The 21,418-nt window shown below is 47.2% G+C and overlaps 1 protein-coding gene across 3 annotated transcripts in view; it reads right to left on the reverse strand.

Annotated features, from left to right (window-relative positions):
- parvin (beta-parvin) overlaps positions 1 to 15,257 on the reverse strand; it is a 35,485-nt gene extending 20,228 nt beyond the window's left edge. Inside the window, exons 1-7 of one of the 3 annotated variants that reach the window (XM_070527819.1) lie at positions 15,229 to 15,257; positions 12,953 to 13,304; positions 7,585 to 8,009; positions 5,618 to 5,877; positions 3,912 to 4,001; positions 3,514 to 3,687; positions 247 to 390 (exon numbers count right to left, since the gene is read on the reverse strand). In XM_070527819.1, coding sequence (XP_070383920.1) covers positions 247 to 390; positions 3,514 to 3,687; positions 3,912 to 4,001; positions 5,618 to 5,877; positions 7,585 to 8,009; positions 12,953 to 13,304; positions 15,229 to 15,242 — 1,459 coding nt within the window. In that variant the 5' untranslated portion in view covers positions 15,243 to 15,257. Of the gene's footprint in view, positions 1 to 246; positions 391 to 3,513; positions 3,688 to 3,911; positions 4,002 to 4,565; positions 4,736 to 5,617; positions 5,878 to 7,584; positions 8,010 to 12,952; positions 13,305 to 14,677; positions 14,825 to 15,228 lie in introns of those variants that run through there. The other 2 variants (XM_070527818.1, XM_070527820.1) reach the window with 2 other exon arrangements.
- Positions 15,258 to 21,418: the final 6,161 nt, after the last annotated feature.

The following is a 21,418-nucleotide window of genomic DNA, read 5'->3' on the forward strand; positions in this document are numbered from 1 at the left end:
AGTATCTACCTTTCAAAAAGTTATACACTGCAAATTACCTAAATGAAATCATTTCTACAACCTGGTCCACCCAGAAATGGACAGTTTCTATAGTGAGAAGAAATGAAGGCAAATGGACCTTGCAAACTCTACCACCGTGATAAACATAGTGTAACACCCCCCCCCCCCCCACACACACACACACACATATTATAAAGGAGCACATATTATCAAAAGAGGCAGTACCATGTGTACAAGTGTACTCACTTTCAACACTCCACTTGTACTGTCCCCACTTTGGAAGTCCAAGTACCTGGTTTGCACAGTCCACAACGGTTTTCAGTTTCTGCTTCTGACCTTCTTCTGACTGCGTCACTTCTACCACATCGAGCTTCTTCCCACTAAGTTTCTCTGTGAAAAAAAAGAGTAATAAAGTATAGTTTACAGTTTTGCACAAGACGTTAAAGGACGTTACAGAGTAAAAATGAGTCTAGGCCACTAATTAATCTTTCAAAACTTATTTCTATTCATTTGGAAAAGGCATAATTTCCCTTTCCTGAATTTTACGCCGACCCCTCAGTGTCAGTACATCACAGTGACATCAAAGATTTCAAGGTATTTTTTTGTGTTCTCTTGAGGCAGGGAATGTTCTTGCAACTAGCTAGGTTGAGTCATTGGTTTGTTTACAAAGCAATGTAGACCTTTCTCACTATTAAACACGACCTCTTGTTTTCACATTTTTTCTAACATATTGATCATCTGTTCAAAGTAACAGTGGCCATTTGTATATTGCAGAAATGTAGTTGACTAATACCAGGTTAGCTTTATCTACTCTTTGGAGTCCCGTTAATACAAAACTGGTCATGCTCAGAAAGCTAAGTGTGACGGTGCTGGAAGAACTAGCAACCTAATTATTCCAGATGCTCTGATAATAATGCTGAGAATTGGTGGAGTTCGCATAGTTCACTTTTACTTGCCAATAGCACGATACTAATCCACACAACACAAAAGAAAAGGCACATACACATACAGAGTGCTAGTAATTAATCTTCACATGAATTAGAGTATTCCTCGCATGCTAATTCATCATCAACATCATCATCAGCCTGGTTACGCCCACTGCAGGACAAAGGCCTCTCCGATACATCTCCAACTACCCCGGTCGTGTACTAATTGTGGCCATGCTGTCCCTGCAAACTTCTTAATCTCATCTGCCCACCTAACTTTCTGCCGCCTTCTGCTATGCTTCCCTTCCCTTGGAATCCAGTCCGTAACCCTTAATGACCATCGGTTATCTTCCCTCCTTATTACATGTCCTGTCCATGCCCATTTATTTTTCTTGATTTCAACTAACATGTCATTACCTCGCGTTTGTTCCCTCGCCCAATCTGCTCTTTTCTTATCCCTTAACGTTACACCCATCATTCTTCTTTCCATAACTTGTTGCATCGTCCTGAATTTAAGTAGAACCCTTTTCTAATTAGATACATTGAAATTTATGCAGGAATCAAACTGTTTCTACAATGAACGGGGGTTCTGGCATAAAAAGGAAGCAAGAATCAAACAATGATTACTAAAGGAATATGAGCTGACACATCACTTGCACCAATACGTCAGGCAGACCTCATGCTTGAGAAACTGTTTCATGGTACCTCTTCCCTTCACAGTAAAATACAAGTATGTTTAACACACTGAGACAGAAATTAGCCTATCGTCATCATCTATTTGATGTTCACTCTGGGACGAAGACCTCTCTCCCTGAGGTGAAAGGTGTTCCTTTTCATATTGGTTTAATGTGTACCAAGCAAGTTCAATGAAATGCATAGTGGATGAAAGAAATGGAAATAAGATCCTTTACATTTAAATGCATGCCATCCATGTTGCTGCTGTGCCCATAGTGCTATGCAATCAAGCAACAAACGTGCCGAAGTGATTCATTACAAAGTATTGCACTCATGTCATGATGGTTCATAAGATTTCAGTGGCTATCGCTCCTGTGTATAATTAACAATGCAATGTTGACATTATGCTATTAGTAAGCTGCCATGACGGTGTAGTGGCTATGACTTTGTGCTGCTAAGCCCGAAGGCGTGGGATCGAATCCCAGCCATAGAGGCCGCATTGTGATGGAGGCAAAATGCAAGAAGGCCTGTGTACCATGTTCTGGGTGAATAGTAAAAAACCACAGCTGGCTGAAATTAATCCAGGATCCCCCACTATGGCGGGCCTCATAATTGTATTGCAGTTCTAGCCCATGAAACACCAGAACTTAATATTAAAAATTTTAAGTTATTAGTATCAGCATTAAATTGAGGAGCACATAGTACAAATGAAGCGAAGCTATGATTTAATGAAGTACCTCCAAAAAGCTTAGGCAGTCATATGAAATGTTCAAGTATAAAACATTATAGATAGTTTCCCCGTGAAGTCTGGGGCTCAGCTCCTCACTGTGCTAGTACCCATACCATGGTGGCTATAATGACTTTAGTGCACAATATTATCACATGTGCACTGTGTTACTTTATGATGGTGATCGTTTGTCACTGGGTTATCAATGTTATTAATGAGCTGCTCGGTGCAAGATGTGCCTGTCAATCGTGCCGTCACATTTCTTGTTTGTTCAGCTTCTTGGCGTACAGCATCCCAAGATGGTCGCAACAATGGCGTCAATGCAAACCATCTTTAGTTAGTAATTGAGGGGTTAAAGGGGAATTGAAATACTTTTCTAACTAATCACAGAATGACCACACTATTGAAGAACACTCTCTCGTAAACTTCAAGGTAAAAAATTTTTTTGAATTCTCCTACTATAGATGGAGTGATGGGACCGATACAAAGCCTTTTCTGTCTTTTCATTTCTGTTAGCATGCCGAAAGCTACACAGCAGAGAAGCCAAGAGGGCATAACCCCACGCAAAGGTTGAACGTCGTGGTGACGAAACAACTTGTCGCAGCACCCCTTGGCGGCTGTGGTAGGGTACACTATGCAGCACGCCACTTCTATCTTGGAGGCCATGTGCAGCAGACACAGCTAAGCATTACTGTCATGTGTAGGCTGGCAGTACGAAGATGCAATTATTTTTCTGTCCTTTTCAGAGTGCCGACATATATATATTTCATTTATTTAACTAAAAATTAGCAATTAAGCACTACTGAGAATGCTCTCACGAATTCAAAATCAGCCAATAGTGTTAATGGGTCCGAATGCTTTATGATGACACTCCATGACAACACTGCGGAAGCGAGAGCAAGCAATTCTTTTTTGAATGTTTTTGACAAGAGCTTGGAAGTTCCCTGCTGCATGCAGTACAGTAATATTTAGCTCACATGTTCACAGCAGCCTCTAAGACAGATCACAAAATTTTTTTACTATGTTCAAGAAGTGATTTAGGTACCCTTTCATCGTAATATGTGTACAAAGCTCCTCAGAGAGAGCAACATGACAATACATGATGGTTGTCATGTGAGGTGCAAGATGTCCCAAGAGCTATCTCAATCAATTCTGAAAGTTTTCAGAATGGGCAAATGTGCTTACCGAGAAGTTTCTGTAAAACTTGTCCATCAAAGAGATCCTCTTCGATATCTTTCACAATGATTCGATGGCTGGCCAGCTCGTCGTTGATCCATTCAATGAGTACAGCTATCAGTTCCTTAAACTTTGGGTCCTCATAGGATGGTGGCTCAATCATGGCCCTTTCTTCCATTTCGTCTGTACAATTAAAAAAAAAAAACATAATCGCCCGTGGCGGTAAACGTTCAAGACAAGAGTTTACAAAACTTGAACGACAAATTGAAATGACTCGAGTTCCAACAAAGGCATTTCCCCGTAAGCAATATCAGTATCTATCGAAATGCTGACACCGATCTTAAAGAGGGGTGCCAGTGTGCGCAGCATAGTAAATGACCAAAATCACATAAAGGAAACTGTCATACCAAGGACATAATCCTGCGGGGGCAACTCCGGCAGCGTTGGACTTCCAGGCGTGTCGATGGCATTTTTCCCTTCTTCCTGGAGCTCGACCACTGCACGAACAACACAGTCTCAAATTTCAGATCAACGCCGCTTTTTTTTTTCTTCCTATTTACAGTGCTGGTTTGCCCATATCTGACGAGTACCGCGTTTATTTGCGAGCAACTCGTACAAACAACAGACATGACCACGGTAACGGCAGAACTACTAAAGTGCGCATGATTGTCACTACAAGTCGCGCAGTTACAGCGGTATTTCACGCGATCTAGATAAACCTTCGCGGTCTGTCAACATAAACACGGCTGTTGCAGTACAGGGAGCAAAACAGTCTGGCTTTGGGGCGTGGTGCAAGAGTTTCAGTCGGCACGAGAACAAGCCGAGGTCATCAATGTACCACAATGCCTTACATTGACTCCTGCTCTAAAAGAGTAGTGACTACGTTTGAGACCTATAGAAACATGGGAACAAAATTAAAGAGAAGCGCTGTTAGCCAAGAACTAGCACACGACCATACATGGTCACGAAGAGAAAGCTCGTTCATACGATCGCTAGATTATGACTGCTAGCAGCGATAACACGGCACACGCGGCATTTTAAATGAATGAATCAGCTACTACCTTCCTTTATCTTCTTCCTCCTGCCAAGCGTTCCTAAATATTCCAAGAAGGACTCGTCTTTTTTCTTCTGAGGAGTGGCAGGTTTGGGTGACTTCGGCCGCGGGGACGCCATTTCCAGTTTACTCCTACGCGGTCGGCACCTCAGGCCATGCAAGAGAGCTAAGCACACATACACGCCATCCAATGCGCCAACGCATTGGACAGGCGGCGCCATCTAGGTAACATCTAGGAATGTAGGAGCATTGCGCGGTTGTTTCAAAGGAAATGTGCCAATCTCGAGAGGCTGGCGCAGCTGTGCAACTAAACTGTTTCCTGGCGCGCGAACCGAATCTTCAGTACGTTGTAAAAAATGATTGCAAGCACAGTTTCTTACGAAGTGCTAAGCCTCAGGCCCAATTAGCCTAATTTCTTAGGTCAAGCCACGGAGAGCGAAGTCATAAGATACTACAGCCTGGGAAACTTGTTCACATGCCCTTTCGTGGCTGTTCTGCTTATCTCAGAAACATGAAAATAAAGAGAAGGGTAAATGTCCGACGAAGCAGTTGCACAATTCCTACGGAATGCGAGTCAGAGGAGAGAGAGAGAGAGATCATCTTGATTGGCAAAGGGCTCATTGTCCGAGGAATTATTTAAGAGAGCAGGCTTCATTCCAGAATACGGGAGATATACATTCATTTAAACAGCTGCAGCACAGTGAAAGCTATAAGGGTCGTATAATGTGGTTTAATGCGGCCAAGAGGGCAAGAACGGGACTAAGACAAGAGAAATTGAGGACGACACAGGCGCCATACCAACAAGGTTGCCTAACAACCACTTTGTAGTGCATTTTTTCTCAGGGGCGTTTCAAGCAACTAGGGGATACTATCCAAAGGGACTGCCCCGTACTCCACCGCCAATTGAACGTAGTGAGCGAGCGATATCATTCTTTGAAACGCGCAGCCGGTTTTCGTCCCTGATTGGCTGATGAGATCCGTAGCTTTCGCTTCGCCGCACAGAAGTGGCGAGGGGGAGAGCATAAGTTCCGCCATTACAGGGGTCTGTGTCCCGCTTACTTTTTGCTCTGGACGCATCCGCGTGGGCACTGAGTACGTCGTGCAAACTGCGGGCAAACTTCCTGCTCTTGTGAGGGCGAACTAACGACAAGGTCGCGACGCTGATCTGCGGTGACCGCTGTCCATCCATCGGTACGCGGACCGGTCCGATGTCCTCGTAGATGTTCTCGCTGGAGTCGGTAGAGTCCTCGGTACCACAATCCGGCATTGGCGGCGGCGGAAGGTCTTCGAAATCGTCGGTGTCGGAGGACGACGTCATCCTGAGGGAAGACACGGCAGAGCTCGATTGTATGCAGCACACATTGGGCGGCCTTTACTGGCAGTTAGCTATTGTGGGGTTATAGAGAAAAGAAAGTTCCAGGCTCTTGCCACGATTGTATAATTTGCTCAATGACGTGCGAACATTATACAGTTTTGCGCACTTTGCGAGAAGAGACGCCACTTATAAAGAAAAAAAACACAAATTCCGAAGTGTTACGTGCCAAAACCACGATTTCATTAAGAGCGTCGTAGGGCAGGGAGAGAATATAAATATAGATGAATTTTGACCACCTGTAGTTCCTTAGCATGCACCTAAATCTAAGTACAAAAGCGTTTTTGCATAAGAACCCCATCCGCATTTACCGACAATTTTTGCGAAAATATGAATAATAATTATGCATGTTACATTCAGTAGAAAGCGCCTTAGATCAAGAACAATCAACTGCACTGTGAGACGAGCGGAGTGAGACCAGCGCCGCAAGATTTATATGACCGCACTATTACAGCGAAGCAGTCGATGGCTAGGTTGTGGAAAAAATTGCGTCTATCGAGCCGCGTAGATCGAGAATTTCTCCCCGTACGTGGGCCGATGCCGAAGATAGTGCAACGCCGGGCCGCCTCACGGCGGAGGTGCAATTCGCCATTAAGCCCACATAAACAACTTCGCTGGTCGGCCTTCTTCAGAGAGTGGAAGGGCACTGAATTTTATACTTGCTAACCTTCCGGCATGGAACAACGTCTATAGGTAAGAAACAGGAAATAGTGATGTCTCCCCCCCCCCTCCCGTTACTGGCAAAAAAATCTCGCTAATGACGTAAAATGTATTTAGTGGGATGTTGACACTGTCATAGGTGTGTACACTTGTCGCTCAATAAGGCGGGGAGGGGGGCAAGGCCCATTGCCGATATACGTGTTTCCACATGTCGACGCCGCGACTTCCGTTAACCTGACTAATCCCCATGGAATCACCGCTGCAGCAGGGAAGAGCCCCAAGTTGCCGAGCATTAAAAAACGAGAGACGTCGCGACAGTTACGAACATACGCACACGCACACACACACACACACACACACACACACACACACACACACACACACACACACACACACACACACACACACACACAAAAAAAAAAAAAAACGCAGAAAGGCGTGTTGAAGTTCATTGAAGGTACACGACCTCGGCGTTTTATACCAGGCGCACCTGAAGCGGAAAGGTAGTCAGGTAGTTTTGGTTGGCGAAAAAAAAAATCTTTGCAGAGGCAGCTCACTTTACGAATTTCGCTACATCCCTTTGCGCCCTCTCTAATATAGGGAGAGTCAACTGCCCCTCCCTACCCCCGCCGGCCGCACGCTTTCGCAGGGCCTGTGACAGCGCCCACCGAGACAGCATTGTTTCTTTTCCGTTCTTCTTTTTCTCTAACCTTTCGCACTTCCCCGGTACAGGGTAGCCAACCGGAGATACTTCCTAGTTGGCCTTGCTTTCATTTCTTGCGATTTTCTCTCTCGCTAATGCAATATTACCAGTGGCGTAGCTAGGTCGTCTGGTACCCGGGGCCCATGGGTCTTCTGTCACCCCCCTCCTCCGGGTGTAGCCGGCGGGAGGGGTGTCTTCAGACGTATATGACCCCCCCCCCCCCCCCTGTTGCTAAGCCATTGAATATTACTTCTTCGATAAAACCGCGAACAGAGCTGTGAAATCACTCACGTTTCATCCTTGCTGTCGCTGCGTGGGGGCGCCCCGGGCGCCGGTGCATGACCGCCAGCAGCGGCCGCACCGGGCGTTGCTGCGGCCTGGTGGCCCGGCGTGAACTTCCAGCTGGTCTCGTGGGTGTCCAAGAAGTTCCCCAGCGTGGCCGACTTTTTTCGAGGACTGCTCACGTCCTCGGGACTCAGGGGGACCAGCACGACCGTGGGAGGCGCGGCGGCGAAGTGCACTACCCCGGGTCGGGCGGGACGCGCCGGTGACGTCGCCGAAGCATCCGCTGTGAGCTCAGCGCCTCCGTGCAGCCGCGGAAGCGCTTGCTCGTCGCCTGTGGCCGTCCCCGTTCCTAGGAGGCCGGCGTGCGGGTTCGGAAACTTCTTGGGTGGCAGGGGAAAAGCCGGAGTCACCGCCGTCGGTCTGGTGTCTTCCTGAAAGAATCGCGTTAACATTCATTCATTCATTCATTCATTCATTCATTCATTCATTCATTCATTCATTCATTCATTCATTCATTCATTCATTCATTCATTCATTCATTACATGAATATTATTATGTTGGATATGAACCTTGGCGCTCTTTGGCCATACCTGGCCATAAAACCTTATATATAATTCATTCATTCATTCGTTAGTTTAATAGCTCATACATTTGCTTGCCCGTTCTATCCACGAGATCAAAGTCGACGATCGATTGATGATTGGCTCTGGTATCAATCAATCAATCAATCAATCAATCAATCAATCAATCAATCAATCAATCAATCAATCAATCAATCAATCAATCAATCAATCAATCAATCAATCAATCAATCAATCTCTTGAGTTTTTTTCTTCGAGCTTCAGCCTCAAAAGCTTTTTTGCCAGCCATTTCGCTGACGCATCTACACGTATTTCAAGTTTTGCACTAAGGTGGCTCTATATCTAAACTATCCGGAATTAGGCTTTATTATGTGGCCCAAGATTTTGTTGCGGTTGGCTTTTAAAGTGTCCGCACCATCTGCACTCACAAAGCAAACGCTTCGCCACAACGCATACTACGTTTGTGGAGCGTACCTCATCCATAAGAAGTGAGCGTCTTGCGCCAGCGCAACATCTCTGGTTCCCTCTGATCAAAATGACAAGAGTCAGGCACGTACCCAGCAGGGGGGGAGGGGAGGGGTAGGGGTGCCCGGGCCTCCCAGAAATTAAGCGGCATGTCCCCCCCCCCCACTCCCCGTCCCCACCACCAATCCTCACATACATTCCTAAAGCGCCGCCAAATCAATGTTGAGACTTGACAGCTATCCGGTGGTCAACCTTTTACCGCCTTTCTCACTATTTTTGTATGAAGGTATTTATCGGCATCTCCTGGTGTGTGAAGGCCAGTTTTCTCATCGATTCGGTGCCCGCGTGATTAACTCGATATGCGTTCAGTCGTCACTATCCATTGAACGGTCACGCGCATGGCTGTTACTTTGTTAGTTCAACCTTCTTTGTTTAGACTGATCCAGGGACCAGGAAAGGGATTCGGTTCGTAGTCAGCTGGCCTGTGCTTGAGGAACCAGCTGTAGCCGGACAAAACGCCAGTTGAGTTTAACATTTCTTTTTGCTTCATTATTTGCTCGAGTGGCGGCTCGCCGCGACGCTGGTAGATCGTCGGAACCATATACCCGCGATATAGGTTAACTAAAGTGCAAATTAAAATAACGCGAAACAGAGTCCATCATCAACCCCTGCAATAACTCTTAAACCCATAAGCAATATGACGGTCACCCGTTAGCTCGTCTGGTTTTTTCCCTAATTATACAGCACTTTTTGTCCAAAATTGGCAACTGGAAACAAGTGTCGCAAGGAGTTGAGAAATTAAGCCAAGGCAACAGCCAAACAGGAAGGAAAAGCGAAAATTAACAAATTTAACCATCCTTTATGAAAATATTTATGGATCAACGTCTTTTTACTTAAAAAGGAAGTAGAGAAAACGCTGCCGGAAGTGGAGAATAATTCTGTGTATTTTGAATGACACTTCTACATTTATCAGTCGAGCCGCCCGACGTAGCCACTTCTCTGCTGTGCTTATGTGCTTGTGTATCTGTTTTTCCAACCTTCCGCGGTGGGCACAGTACGTCTAGAACCGCAGCATCCTGCGCTCTGCGCGGTTGTACGGGACTGGCGGCCACTCATCATTACGCAACTTCCCAAATAACAATACGAGTCGGTTTTGGCACTTCACTTGGTAGAGCAGTAAACGAGGGATCGAAAAGAACTGTGATTTTTTTTTGCAAATATATATTTCTCTATAATTCTTCAAGAGTTAATAAAAAAGATGCAAAGAAGAAAAACAAAACGCTATACTATGGTCGGATACAACTTAAGTCTGCAGTGAAGCCCCGCGCACGCCTTCACAACCGCCAGCCACTGTTCCTCCGCGAGGCTGCAAATAATTCGTACTTCAAACCTTTTCTGTTACCCAAATAAGGCGGTAACCCCCAACATAAAATTATTAGCGCGTAATTTTATACGTTTTTTCCTCGCCTATTATAGTGTAATGGCGAAAGCCTAACTTTTTATTGAAGTTAAATAAAATGCTTGCTTCTCTGCAACTATTTATTGTCAAGTTTCACTTCAGTTGGCACTAAAATTTCATGAGTGAAACGGGCTCAGCAGTGAACCGCACACTTTTGAAGATTTAATTAATTATGAAGTTTTATGTGCAAGAACCACGATCTGATAATGAGGCACGAAGTAGTGGGGGACTCCGGGAATTTGGACCACCTTGGGTTCTTTAACGTGCACCTAAATTTATGTAGACGGGTGTTTTCGCATTTCGTCCCCATCGAGATGCGGCCGCCGTGGCAGCATTTCGATGGGGACGCGACCTCGGATCCCGTGACCTCGTGCTTAGCAGCCCAACACCATAGCCACTAAGTAACCCCGGCGGGGAGACTTTTGAAGAGTGAAATGCTCAGACTCCGTACGCTCTGTCCATGTCTGTTGCACACCTCAGTGCTTCCGTCGATGAAAGGACTCTTCAAGAACAGCAGACCGCCGGAGGTATCAAGTACGACACGATTTTGAAAAGGTCGCTTGACGACGATTTTGTCTGCTTCTGTGAGTGGCTGGCGGAGTAACACAACCCCGCGCTGTCCGTGTGCCTTGGTTGCCAACTGCTGTTTGTTTAAGTTGTATGCTACTACAGAAATCTACTACAGGTAGAGGCCTTCGTCCTGCAGCTGACATAAAATAGACTGATGATGATGATGTGAATCTTTGTTTTGCACTTTCCTTTGTTTATTTGTTCTTGGCAGTGTTCTTCCTGCGCTTCTTTCCTGCGCGAGTCCATTCGATGTGGTCCCTTGTTTGCCAAGTAATGAAGAGGTGTATCCCTCAGGCATACTACCTGTGAGACACACCTTATTTCATTTCTCTTTCACTGGTTTACACGTCTTTATGGCGAATGGCGGGCGTTATTCACATTTGTTTTTTTTGAAGGTACCCCCCCTCATTTGCATAGAAAGGTTACCTTGGGTTGCCCCCCCCCCCCAGCGAAAAACAATCCAGGGTACGTGCCTGGGTGGGAAGTAGAAGTACGGTTACGAAACGCTATAACTCTCTTTCGAGTCACCGCAATGGCACTGCGCTAGGTAAGGGGAGGTATAGGGCAAGAGTGGAGGCGACAAATGCCACTGAGGAACGCGCCTCGCAAACGGGAAAGCGAGAGACACAGCTGAGAGCCGTGCAGTCACGCGACGCGGAGGCGGAGCAGCGGAGAGCCGTAGATCACGCGCGAGGCGGCAAAGGAGCACTCGCCGCCGGCACAGCGGCAGTGCCACAACAGCGGGAGACGTCACCGCAACGGCGCTGTGTGGGTGAAGGGGGGTGAGTGGATAGGCGAGAACAAGTAATCCGGCTTTGGAGGTTAAGGGGAGGGCAAGATTCCCGTCTATTGCGACAGATGGCAGCAGGAGTGCAGGCAGCTAGAGCAGCGCGTGAGCTTGGTTACGGTGAGGCCGATGGTGAGGCTCAGCGGCAACGCAAAACGCAGGAACGGGTGCCAAAGAGCGGCGCTCTAAAAGTCCACCTCCAATCGCACCTACTTTTGCATGCCTGACGCCTCTGTACGGTACTTTTTGATGGTATGCACCCAATATGATCAACAGGGAGTCCACTTTTCCTATAAGTTAAACCACCCGAACAGGTGCGATTTTTCTATAACGAATATACTTCGCCCATGATTATGCCCTTCTAAACAGAGATATGCTTTGAAAGCACTATGGTAGCTTCTTCTAGAAGCAAGTTAATTAGTTCAGGTTAAATTGTAGATTCTTATTAACTTTATACGTATATAACGGTCTTACATAGCGCCGGTGTAGGTGTATATGGACAGTTTATATTTTGATGCGAGAGAGTCAAATGGCTCATTGAGAGAGAAAGCCGGCATCTGTGATCTGCAGCAGCGAAACGGCAGGTAAATTCCAATTGGCTGTGGCGCCACGTCACAAGCGCGCCACGACGGAGACGAGCGGGTGAAATAGAACACCTGCTGACACGATAGCGCGCCATGTGTTACGTGAGGGGGGGGGGTGCACCTTCGCTTTTGCCCTCGGAGGCCTGAGTAATCCGTCCGTTCCTTGTCAGCACAAGCTGTGGCCTGCGTTATACCTGCGCCGCTCGGTAAGGCCAAATCAAAACACAGCAAGCGCCTCAACGCGCTCTCCTGCCCGCGAGGAGTTGATAACTCGAAGGACTCCTCAGCGGCGTTCAACCGAACATTAATGGTTTCGCATTCACAACTCATAAGAAATTCTTACGTGTCTTCGGATTTTTTAAAATGAGAATCAGAATAAGTTGCTTTACAAAAAATAATTTCTTACAACATAAAAATATTTGCACCGTCAGTCATCAGGCTAGGGAACGGCTCAATGTAAATGTTGTTGTTTATAGGGCAAAAACACACCAAACATTTAAATGAGTAACAACTCGAACTTTGTTTTTTAGGCAAAGGGCACTATATTGCAAATGTTGGAAGAATGCAAAGGACATTTGAACTATTTTGATTACAAAGCAAAATAAACTTGCACACAGACAGCCCGCACAGAGAACATATTGGAATGTTCTTCCCATATACCTGCAGTTATTGAATAAGAAACAACATTTCAAGGTGCTCAGTAGTCGTCAGAGCTTATTTTTCTAGTGTAGTCCGCGTTTACGTCTTTTGCTTTTTTCAGATTCAGGAAGTTTTTATACTTATGGTATGTATGTGGATGGTTACAGGGGAATGCGTAATTTCCACTTTCTAACGGCGTCCTGGGGTAGCCGACTCTTGGTAGCCTACTTTCCCGTCTCTTCTGCCGTTATTAAACTAGTCACCAAACGTCACAGCTGCGTATCTTACGTCATCGGAGAGGAACAGCTCCCGCGAAGGCGGAGGCAGCAAGGACTCCCCCGGCGGGGCCTGCAGCGAGTCCCTCCTGACCGGGGGCGGGGGCGGAACCTTGCGTGGTGGCGGAGGCAGCTCGTAGATGGGACCCTCGGGCGCCACCTGTATGCCGACGACGCGAGGCGGCGGCGGGTCTTCGTCGGAAGACGAATCTCCTCCGGCCGCCATGTCCGAGGCGGCTGTGGCGGCGGCGCTGTTGGCGTCCAGGAGTGTGGAGCGCCGGAAGAGCCGCTTGCTCACCGCCCTTATCTCCTCGCCCGACATCTTGCGACGAGGGGCGTCGCCCTCTGGTGCCGCCTCCACGAACCTGCGTTCGAGGCGCTAAGGCGTGTGGTGACGTATGTTTTGCAGAAGGGTTGCAATCCGGGCCGGTTGGTACACAGTTGAAGGAAAAGACCAGTCACAAAACACAAAGGACATGAAGGTTGTGGTGTGAACCTTTCTTGCTGACCTTTGTGTTTTGTGACTGTTTTTTTTTCCTTCAACGACGTACGTTTGACGACCCCGTATAAGGTCACGTCGGTTTCGTTTGTTTGGAGCACAATTGGAACATTGCTTGTGGTAGATAGTGCGATCACTCCTTTGTAGCTGGCGTATATAAAGAAATATAAAGAAAATTAATTACGGGGTTTTACGAGCCAAAACCACTTTGTGATTATGAGGCATGCCGTAGTGGATGACTCCGGAAAATTTGACCACCTGGGATTCTTTAACGTGCACCTAATTCTAAGTACACGGGTGTTTTCGCCCCCATCAAAATGCGGTCGCCGTGGCCGGTATTCGATCCCGCGACCTCGTGTTCAGCAGCCCAACACCATAGCCACTCAGCAACCACGGCGGGTGCGTATATAAAGAGCGGCGAACACCAATCGCACGATAAATTACAACGTTAAATGAGGCACGATAGCTAACAATTGCAACGGCGGAATAACAATGACCAGCTGTGGTTCTATACGGTGAAAGAGGTTCGGCCATTACCAGTCGTGGTGGCTCTGTGACGATGGCTTTACAGGTGCCGCTGAGCACGTGGTCGCAGGTTCGATTACCGGTCACGATTGTTGCGTTGTGGTGAGGGCTGTATGCAAAAACTCTCGTGAGCAGTGCTTTGTGCCCACGTTAGAGAAACTCACGTGGTTGAAATGAATCCGCACTCCTCAATTACAGCGTGCCTCATACAAAACTGAAGTTTCAGAACGTTAAGCTGTAATTTAGGTTTAGCTGTCTTTCTACCATAATGATGCATAATTAGGTGATTACACATTGTGATTCCGTGCTTTGTTACTTTATTACTAAATCTCTTTCAATCTAGCATTCAAACTAGGATTCAAGCTGTTTACTGTACATATTGCAATACGGGGGTTACTGCGCTATAAACACACGGACAACAGAAGTAGAAGTGGACAGGACTGCACGTGTCCTGTCCACTTCTCTATTTCTGTTGTCCGTGTGTTTATAGCGCAGTAACCCCCGTATTACAAGATGAACTTCCACCAACTACCCCAACTTGCCGCTCTTCTGTTTACTGTACGCATGTGACTTCTTAAAATCACTGAGCACAAAATAATGTAAGGGTAGTCTCATATATGCAGCGAAAATGGGACGGAGTTAGAGCACGAACTAATTAAGGGTCTGGAGTTAGAGTTACGAGCTATGCTACGTCACTAAAAGGAGTTGCTTTACCTTTGGTCCGGCGGCATAGTTTGACGATGACAGCAATCCATGAAGAACCGCTGTGACGGCGTCGCACACTCAAGCAGAACACCACAGCTCTGCTACTTAAATGTCACGACACTGTGTTTTGGAAACAATAGTCGAGACACCAAGAAGTAAGCAAATGTTCACGTGGACCGGAAGGCCGCCGTGGAACTGTCGAATTAAAGGAACGCTATGTACAGGACGAAACTTCGCACTATTACTTAACACCCGAACCAGAGTGCATTGGGGAAGCACGTTTTGGAGAGGCAGCAATGACTTCGCAGCAGAACTTCAGGGATCAACGTCACATCTGTTTGTTTGCTACCTGTCGCTCACGCACACTAACGCACAGTTACACTGCTGAAGCATTACTTCGAGCTCGAAAAAAGAGGTCAACATTACCTATAAATGTGTTACTTGAGTAATATAGATGCAGCTGTAAAGAAGAGTTTGAATCGATGCTAAGCGACCCCGCTTATGTGCTGCCTTGAGCAGCACCAATCAGAAGAGGTAAATGTGACCTGTATATGTCGTACCTATTCTTACACATTCACATCCTGATGGAAGGAGAAGCTTGAGTCGACATTCGGAGACCCTTGTGACACTACGCGTCACTTCAAATATTAATGTTCTGCTGGTGACCCGTTGATCGACGCGTCTCTTTGAGCCGCAACTCGCAGAAGTGGTCGATATTACTTATTCCTGTGGTAGTTATCTTCGGTAGATCCAGATGCACAGAGACAGAACCTCGACTCGACACTCGTTGGCACTGTTGAATGACACGTCGCTTCAAGCAGCAGCCCGCATAAGTGAAGTATGTTGCCTCTTTCTGTGGTAGTTATCCTTGGTACGTCCAGACGCGGGCAATCAGAAGAGCGTCTGCTCGACGCTTGGTAGCACCGTTGATTGAGTCGTCGCTCCGAGCAGCGGCTCGCAGAAGTGGTTAATATTCCTTAACCATGTGGCACACTCCGATGCAGACGTACAGAAGAGTCTCAATTCGGCACACAGTGGCACTGCTGAAGCGCAAGTTAAACCGCCAGGTTGCAGAAGTCTTCTTCGGTTCGGCGAAACGCGGATCGAGTGCGTTGCCCTCGGTGCGTCCGTATCGCGCGTTCGGGTCCCCAGAACAATGTTCCTGCTCCGATGTCGGCGCTTGACGTTCCCTGTTCGTCTGTTCGGAGGCCAGGAAATGAACGCCGATAAGTGGTGGGACGGGCGACGTTTCCTGTTCGAGAAGAGCAGGCGGGGGCGAGGCCGCGCTTCCTGCAGCTTTGCCGTAAGGGGTTACGCTGGCGGAACTAGATGCTCGTTACTCGGCAGCGACTGCTGTGCGTTGGCGTGATGCTCTCACCCCCATTTTTTATGTTTCGGTCTGTTATCTTCATAGGAGGTCGTGTAACCTTTCGAGAACTTTTGTTATTCGTGCCAACAAATCTTCATCTAGTCATTTCAATGAAAGAAGATGTGTCTGGAAAAACAAATCAGCGTATCTTACGAATAGATGTGATCAGTGATAACATGCCTAACGTGCCTCCAACTAGAAGTTAATCCGCTACTCCAAAGGTTTACGGGTGAAGAAAAATCCAAAACAAAAATTTAATTCCACCTTAAAAGGAGAAAGGTGCTACTTGGTGCCTTCATTTCGGGGCGATGACAAAGTTTCCGGTCATAGCTTCCTTTTCTACAAAAATTACTACTCTACCCCCTATGCATACTGTATTCAAGCAGTACTCACTCTTTCTCTCTCTTCTTCTTTCTATTCCCCTCTTCCCTTATCCACGGTGCAGGGTAGCAAACATGACATTAGTATGAATGACCTGCCTGCTTTTCCTCTCCTTGCTTTTTCTCTCTTTCTTGCTAGAAAAAAACTCTGGCGCGGCTTTTTACAGTATCTGCAAATATGGAGGTTCAGAAACCCTCTGAACGACGGGTAGGACCAGCATTTGCCTGTATTTTGACTCGTTCTGGGTTAAATGGCTTCGCGACTTTGCAAAGCGATCACTTTCAGCAATATATCGAAAAGGCAACAGTGTCAAAGGTGAGACATACCTTTCTCGATAAGTCCCAGTGAGGGCGACGCGACACTTTATTCCATCTCACAAGTCATTTGCAGTACTGTGGAAGTTGCAGGACTTCTTAGTCAATAGGAAGGCCGAATGCCTCTTGAGAGGTGTTCTTACGCGCCACTGCGTCTGCTGAGCGGCTGTTCAGCGGCAGCTGAATTCGTTGTATACGACGTGCATGCGCAAAGGTCTTAACACGGAAAGTATCGCTGTAACGTACCATATACCCAGCAATAACAAAACTATATAGTCCTGCCAATAATCGGGCAGTTACACGCGGAACTATATTTCCCTGCGCAAGCACAATGCCCGTGTGCGGCTTGAGCCTTTGACACTGCTGTAAACGACTTGCGAGCTCGAGTATAGGCCCTTTGTACCCGCTCAGGTTGGGTACACAAAGGGCGTCAGTTTCTTGATGCTCATTTCCCGTAGGCGTCACGAGGACACTTCCAGCACTTTCGCGTCTCAGGTGTGCCCGAGCCGAGCGAGGCAGCAACGGTCCTTACACTTGTTGTATTTTTGGTGATATCTTTGCCTTTATGGACTGAGATTTGTGAGATAACAAGCGTTTCGATTTCTGTAGTATCTGAACTTGTACGAAACTGCTGTGTCCGATTCATTGAGCGTTTTCTATTCCATTGGAGGCATCCCTCTTGCATTTTGCTCCTCCCTGGCTCTTCGATCAATCCCCAACATCTGCGCATTCCCAAGCTGCCAAGAAATATCGAAGGCTTCGTGAGGGTAAACCACGTCCCCATTTTTTGATATTCGGAGAAAACGCGCTCAACGCTTCCTACGCTATTTCAAATTTGAGGCGATTTGACTTACAGTTCTTATTACGTAAAAGAAGATTCTGGGATCGTGATCTCGTCCGTCTGCGATGCAACAGACCCCCAAAACGCTGCCAAGTTTCTCGAGATCCACTAGCCTGCACGACAGCTCGTGATCGACTGAATGATGAATGCTTCAGTGAGCGTGCGGGCTGGAACTTCTCTCCTCCTCCCTCATTGTAGAGTCCCTTTCTTTCGATTTCACAAGTGCAGGCTGACTAACCCGGGCTCAGCCTAAATAACTTCACTGCCTTTCCCTTACAACCCCAGCTTCATTGCAAGTCCGAACATTTGAGAAAGCTGAGTGCCGAATTAGCGACAGCAGTTGTCATTGATAAATGGAACGTCACCAGTTTATTATTGTAACAAAATATCCAGCCTTGGTTAGATTTCGCCACAGTTCTTATGACGTCACCACTAGCCTGTGCGGGACTTTCTAGGTGGCGTTGGCACCTGTATTTCAGTTGCATACGTTTTTTCTGACATGCGAAGTACGCGATCTTGCAGAAAATGAACCGATCCATATTTTAACATATATTTCTAAGCAAACTTATGCTCCCTTGAACGTTCCTTTAATATCGACAATAACTCACTGGTCCGCCTTAGAAATGGACGCTGACCTGCTTTTCAGCTTGCATAGTTGAGCCAGCGTTTCTCAGTAGAGTATCCGAACGAACCCATTGACTAAGACTGTTATAGAATTCGTAATGACATTCAACTCTAAACATCGCTGTATTCAGCCTCGATGCGGAGTCTTACGACGTGTTATTCAACGACCAAATAATTTTTCAGGGCTGTTAAGAACCGCCTAAAAAGCTTTTGTAGCCTTTCTTGAGTCAAACTCGTTTGTAGGTCGAAGCAGGATGAGTGGGGTGAGCCGGCCGTGCCTATACCTTCAGCGTTCGTTTGTTCAGAGTTTATATATGCGCACACCACTCGTTCGCACTATTCGTAGATTCCACATCACTGCGACACGCAATATAGCTGTTCAATAGTGCAGCAGTGAATCTATTTGAACGTGCGCGTTTTATGTGCCGATTATCGCTGCTGCTCCGTGGCATCCTTTGCCACACAGCACGACCTTCACTGCCTCAATGATGGTAGTCCGACATATTTACTCGGGCTTACATACATCAGCTGCCTAGACTTGACTCTGGTTTCTCGACGTATTGAAAGAAACGTGCAATGGTTTCCAGACATCGAATCACATGGAAGCGACCATATTCCTGGATACCTGAAGATCAAGGGGCTATTTAAATGCTCCTCCACGACCTACCGGCGAATTGACTGGTCGGCGCTTTGGTCGCACATGGAAAAAGTGCGTCAGCAAAGGAACCATTCAAGTCTCGAACACGAGATTTAAAAAAGCCATGCAAGAGGCCACGCGCGGTTTTCAGCCCTTGTCGAAATATGAACTTGAAGCCGGACATCAGCGACTACGAACGATTCGCCGGCAGGCTGAAAGAATATACGGGAGAACTAAATCCATCCATGATATCAGAGAAGCAAGACGGATGCAAAAGAAAATTCAGTGCCGCATTGATGCACTACAATATCTAAGATGGAAACGTTTTTGTGAGTCGCTGGATCCCTGTCAGCGATATGGATATGGAGATATGGGGAACCGTGCGTGGACGTAGCGTATCAACGCAACAGCGCGTTCCTTTCAGATCTCTCGCTTTGCAGCAAGGTCACAGTGAAATTGACATTGCTGAGGAGTTTTGCTCAAGACTTGCCTGCTTGCAACCCCAACGCGCACTTAAACCATGTGCCACTCCTGTCCCTCCGTATTCCCGCATGGAGGGAGGGAAAGAGAGAGGCAGAAGGCAGGGAGGTCAACCAGAATAACGTCCGGTTGGCTACCCGACACCGAGGGAATGGGAAAGCGGAAAACAATAATGACAGGGAGAGAGAGAGAGAGAGAGAGAGAGAGGAGGGAAGGACCGAAGGAAATTAGCGGTGAGTTCGCTGACCCGTGTGGTCTAATAGTAGTTGCGCTAATAGTCACAGACGTTCACACAAACCCGTCGTGTTCAAGATGAACAAAAGTGCCTTCACCGCTTTATGGGTCGACGAGCGATGGGGGCGGTGTTCCAGCAGCAGCTGCACGGAAGGCTAGCGGCGGATTGTCCAGTTTTTGGAGAGCGTTAGCAAGCTCTTGGCTTTCTGGGGCATATCGTGGACAATGGCACAGCAGGTGGTCGATACTTTCTTCGGTGCCGCAGACCTCGCACGCAGCACTGTCGCTGACTTCAATTAATGTAGAGTATGCCTTTGTCAAGGAAACTCCTTACCAAAGGCAACAGAGAAGCGTAGCTTCACGTCGGGGAAGTCTGAACAGAGGTCGGAGTTGCAGTAATGGGTTTAATCGACGCAGTCGTGTAAGTCTCAAGTTTGGCTAGTTACACTCAGTCAGTGAGAGACTGCGTGCCAGGTGTCGAAGCGGCCTTGCGGCGTCCGTTCTCGAAAGCGGAATTAATGAATGTAATGTTTTCGGTGGAGGAGCTTGAAGCGGCATTGGCGATTTGCAGGTGCTTCTCGTCACCTGGGCCGGGCAGGGTTGCCTATGCGGCGCTCGCCAACATTAGACAGAAAGCACGACTCATGCTGCTAAACCATCACAACGAGTCTTGGCGCAATGGTTTGGTCCCACGTGAATAGAAATACAGCCGCTTGGTTCCACAAACTAAAGCCTGCCAAACCACTGTTAGATTTGTCATCGCACCGCCCCATCGCTCTGGCCAGTTGCACAGGGAAAATAATGGAAAGAATGATGTTGACGCGCCTGGAATGGTACCTGGAAAATTACAACGTGTACCCAGATGCTATGGCTGGCTTCCGGCGAGGGCGCTCATCCAAAGGTAATGTCATCGATTTGGTGACGTTTGTTCAACCTCAAAAACGTCTGAAACGACTCATTGCGGCATTATTCTTTGACATAAAAGGCGCCTATGAAAATGTAGCACATTCTGCCATTATTGAGGCTCTGATTGAAGCCGGAATCGGTGGCCGCACTTTTGAGTGGCTGTGCAGTTATTTGACCGGCCGGCATTTCTTCGTGATGAACGAGGATGGCGCCATGGCTCAACACCAAACATTGCGTGGAGTACCGCAAGGTGGAGTGTTTAGCTCGACACTATTCAACCTAGTGCTCTTGACCTAGTCAGATGCTTGCCCAACACAGTTCATGTATCAATCTATGCCGAGGACATTTGCATTTGGGCGTCAACTGTAACATGACTGCAGGTACGAGGAAGGCAGCAAAAGGCAGCTACGTTAGGATCACTGTACTTGCGAAAACAGAACTTAGAGCTGTCTTTAGAGAAATGCTGCCTTGTTATATTCCCTCGGAAGGCAATGAAGCGTTACACTGTAAGTGTCAATGGGCAAGCGATTGCAAACGCACGTAAACACCGCTTTTTAGGGGTAATTATCGACCACGACCTATCATGGAGCCCGCACGTTTCATTTCTAAAAAAGAGGTTAGTAGAATAATAGATCTCCTCAAGTTTGTCTGCGGAAAGTCATGGGGCACGTCGGTGCGGTCAATGCTGCAGCTTTATAGCGCCTTTTCCCTCGGTTTCACAAGATACAGCCTCCCTGTGCTCGGTAACACCTACAAAACAAACCTGCGTGTACTCCAGGGACTACAAGCTCAAGCCCTAAGGACGTGTCTCGGTCTTCCGAGGTGTGCGTCTACAGCGGCAACGATTGTCATAGCTCGAGATCACCCAATATCAACGTACTTGGCAACCGACGCTCTCAGGTCGAATATTCGCCAAGTTGCCCAACTACCTTCTCACAATCTTGTCGCTCTATCCGCAGAAAGG

This window comes from Dermacentor albipictus, chromosome 10 (genome assembly GCF_038994185.2).
Source record: "Dermacentor albipictus isolate Rhodes 1998 colony chromosome 10, USDA_Dalb.pri_finalv2, whole genome shotgun sequence".
In the NCBI taxonomy this organism is placed as follows: Eukaryota; Metazoa; Arthropoda; class Arachnida; order Ixodida; family Ixodidae; genus Dermacentor; species Dermacentor albipictus.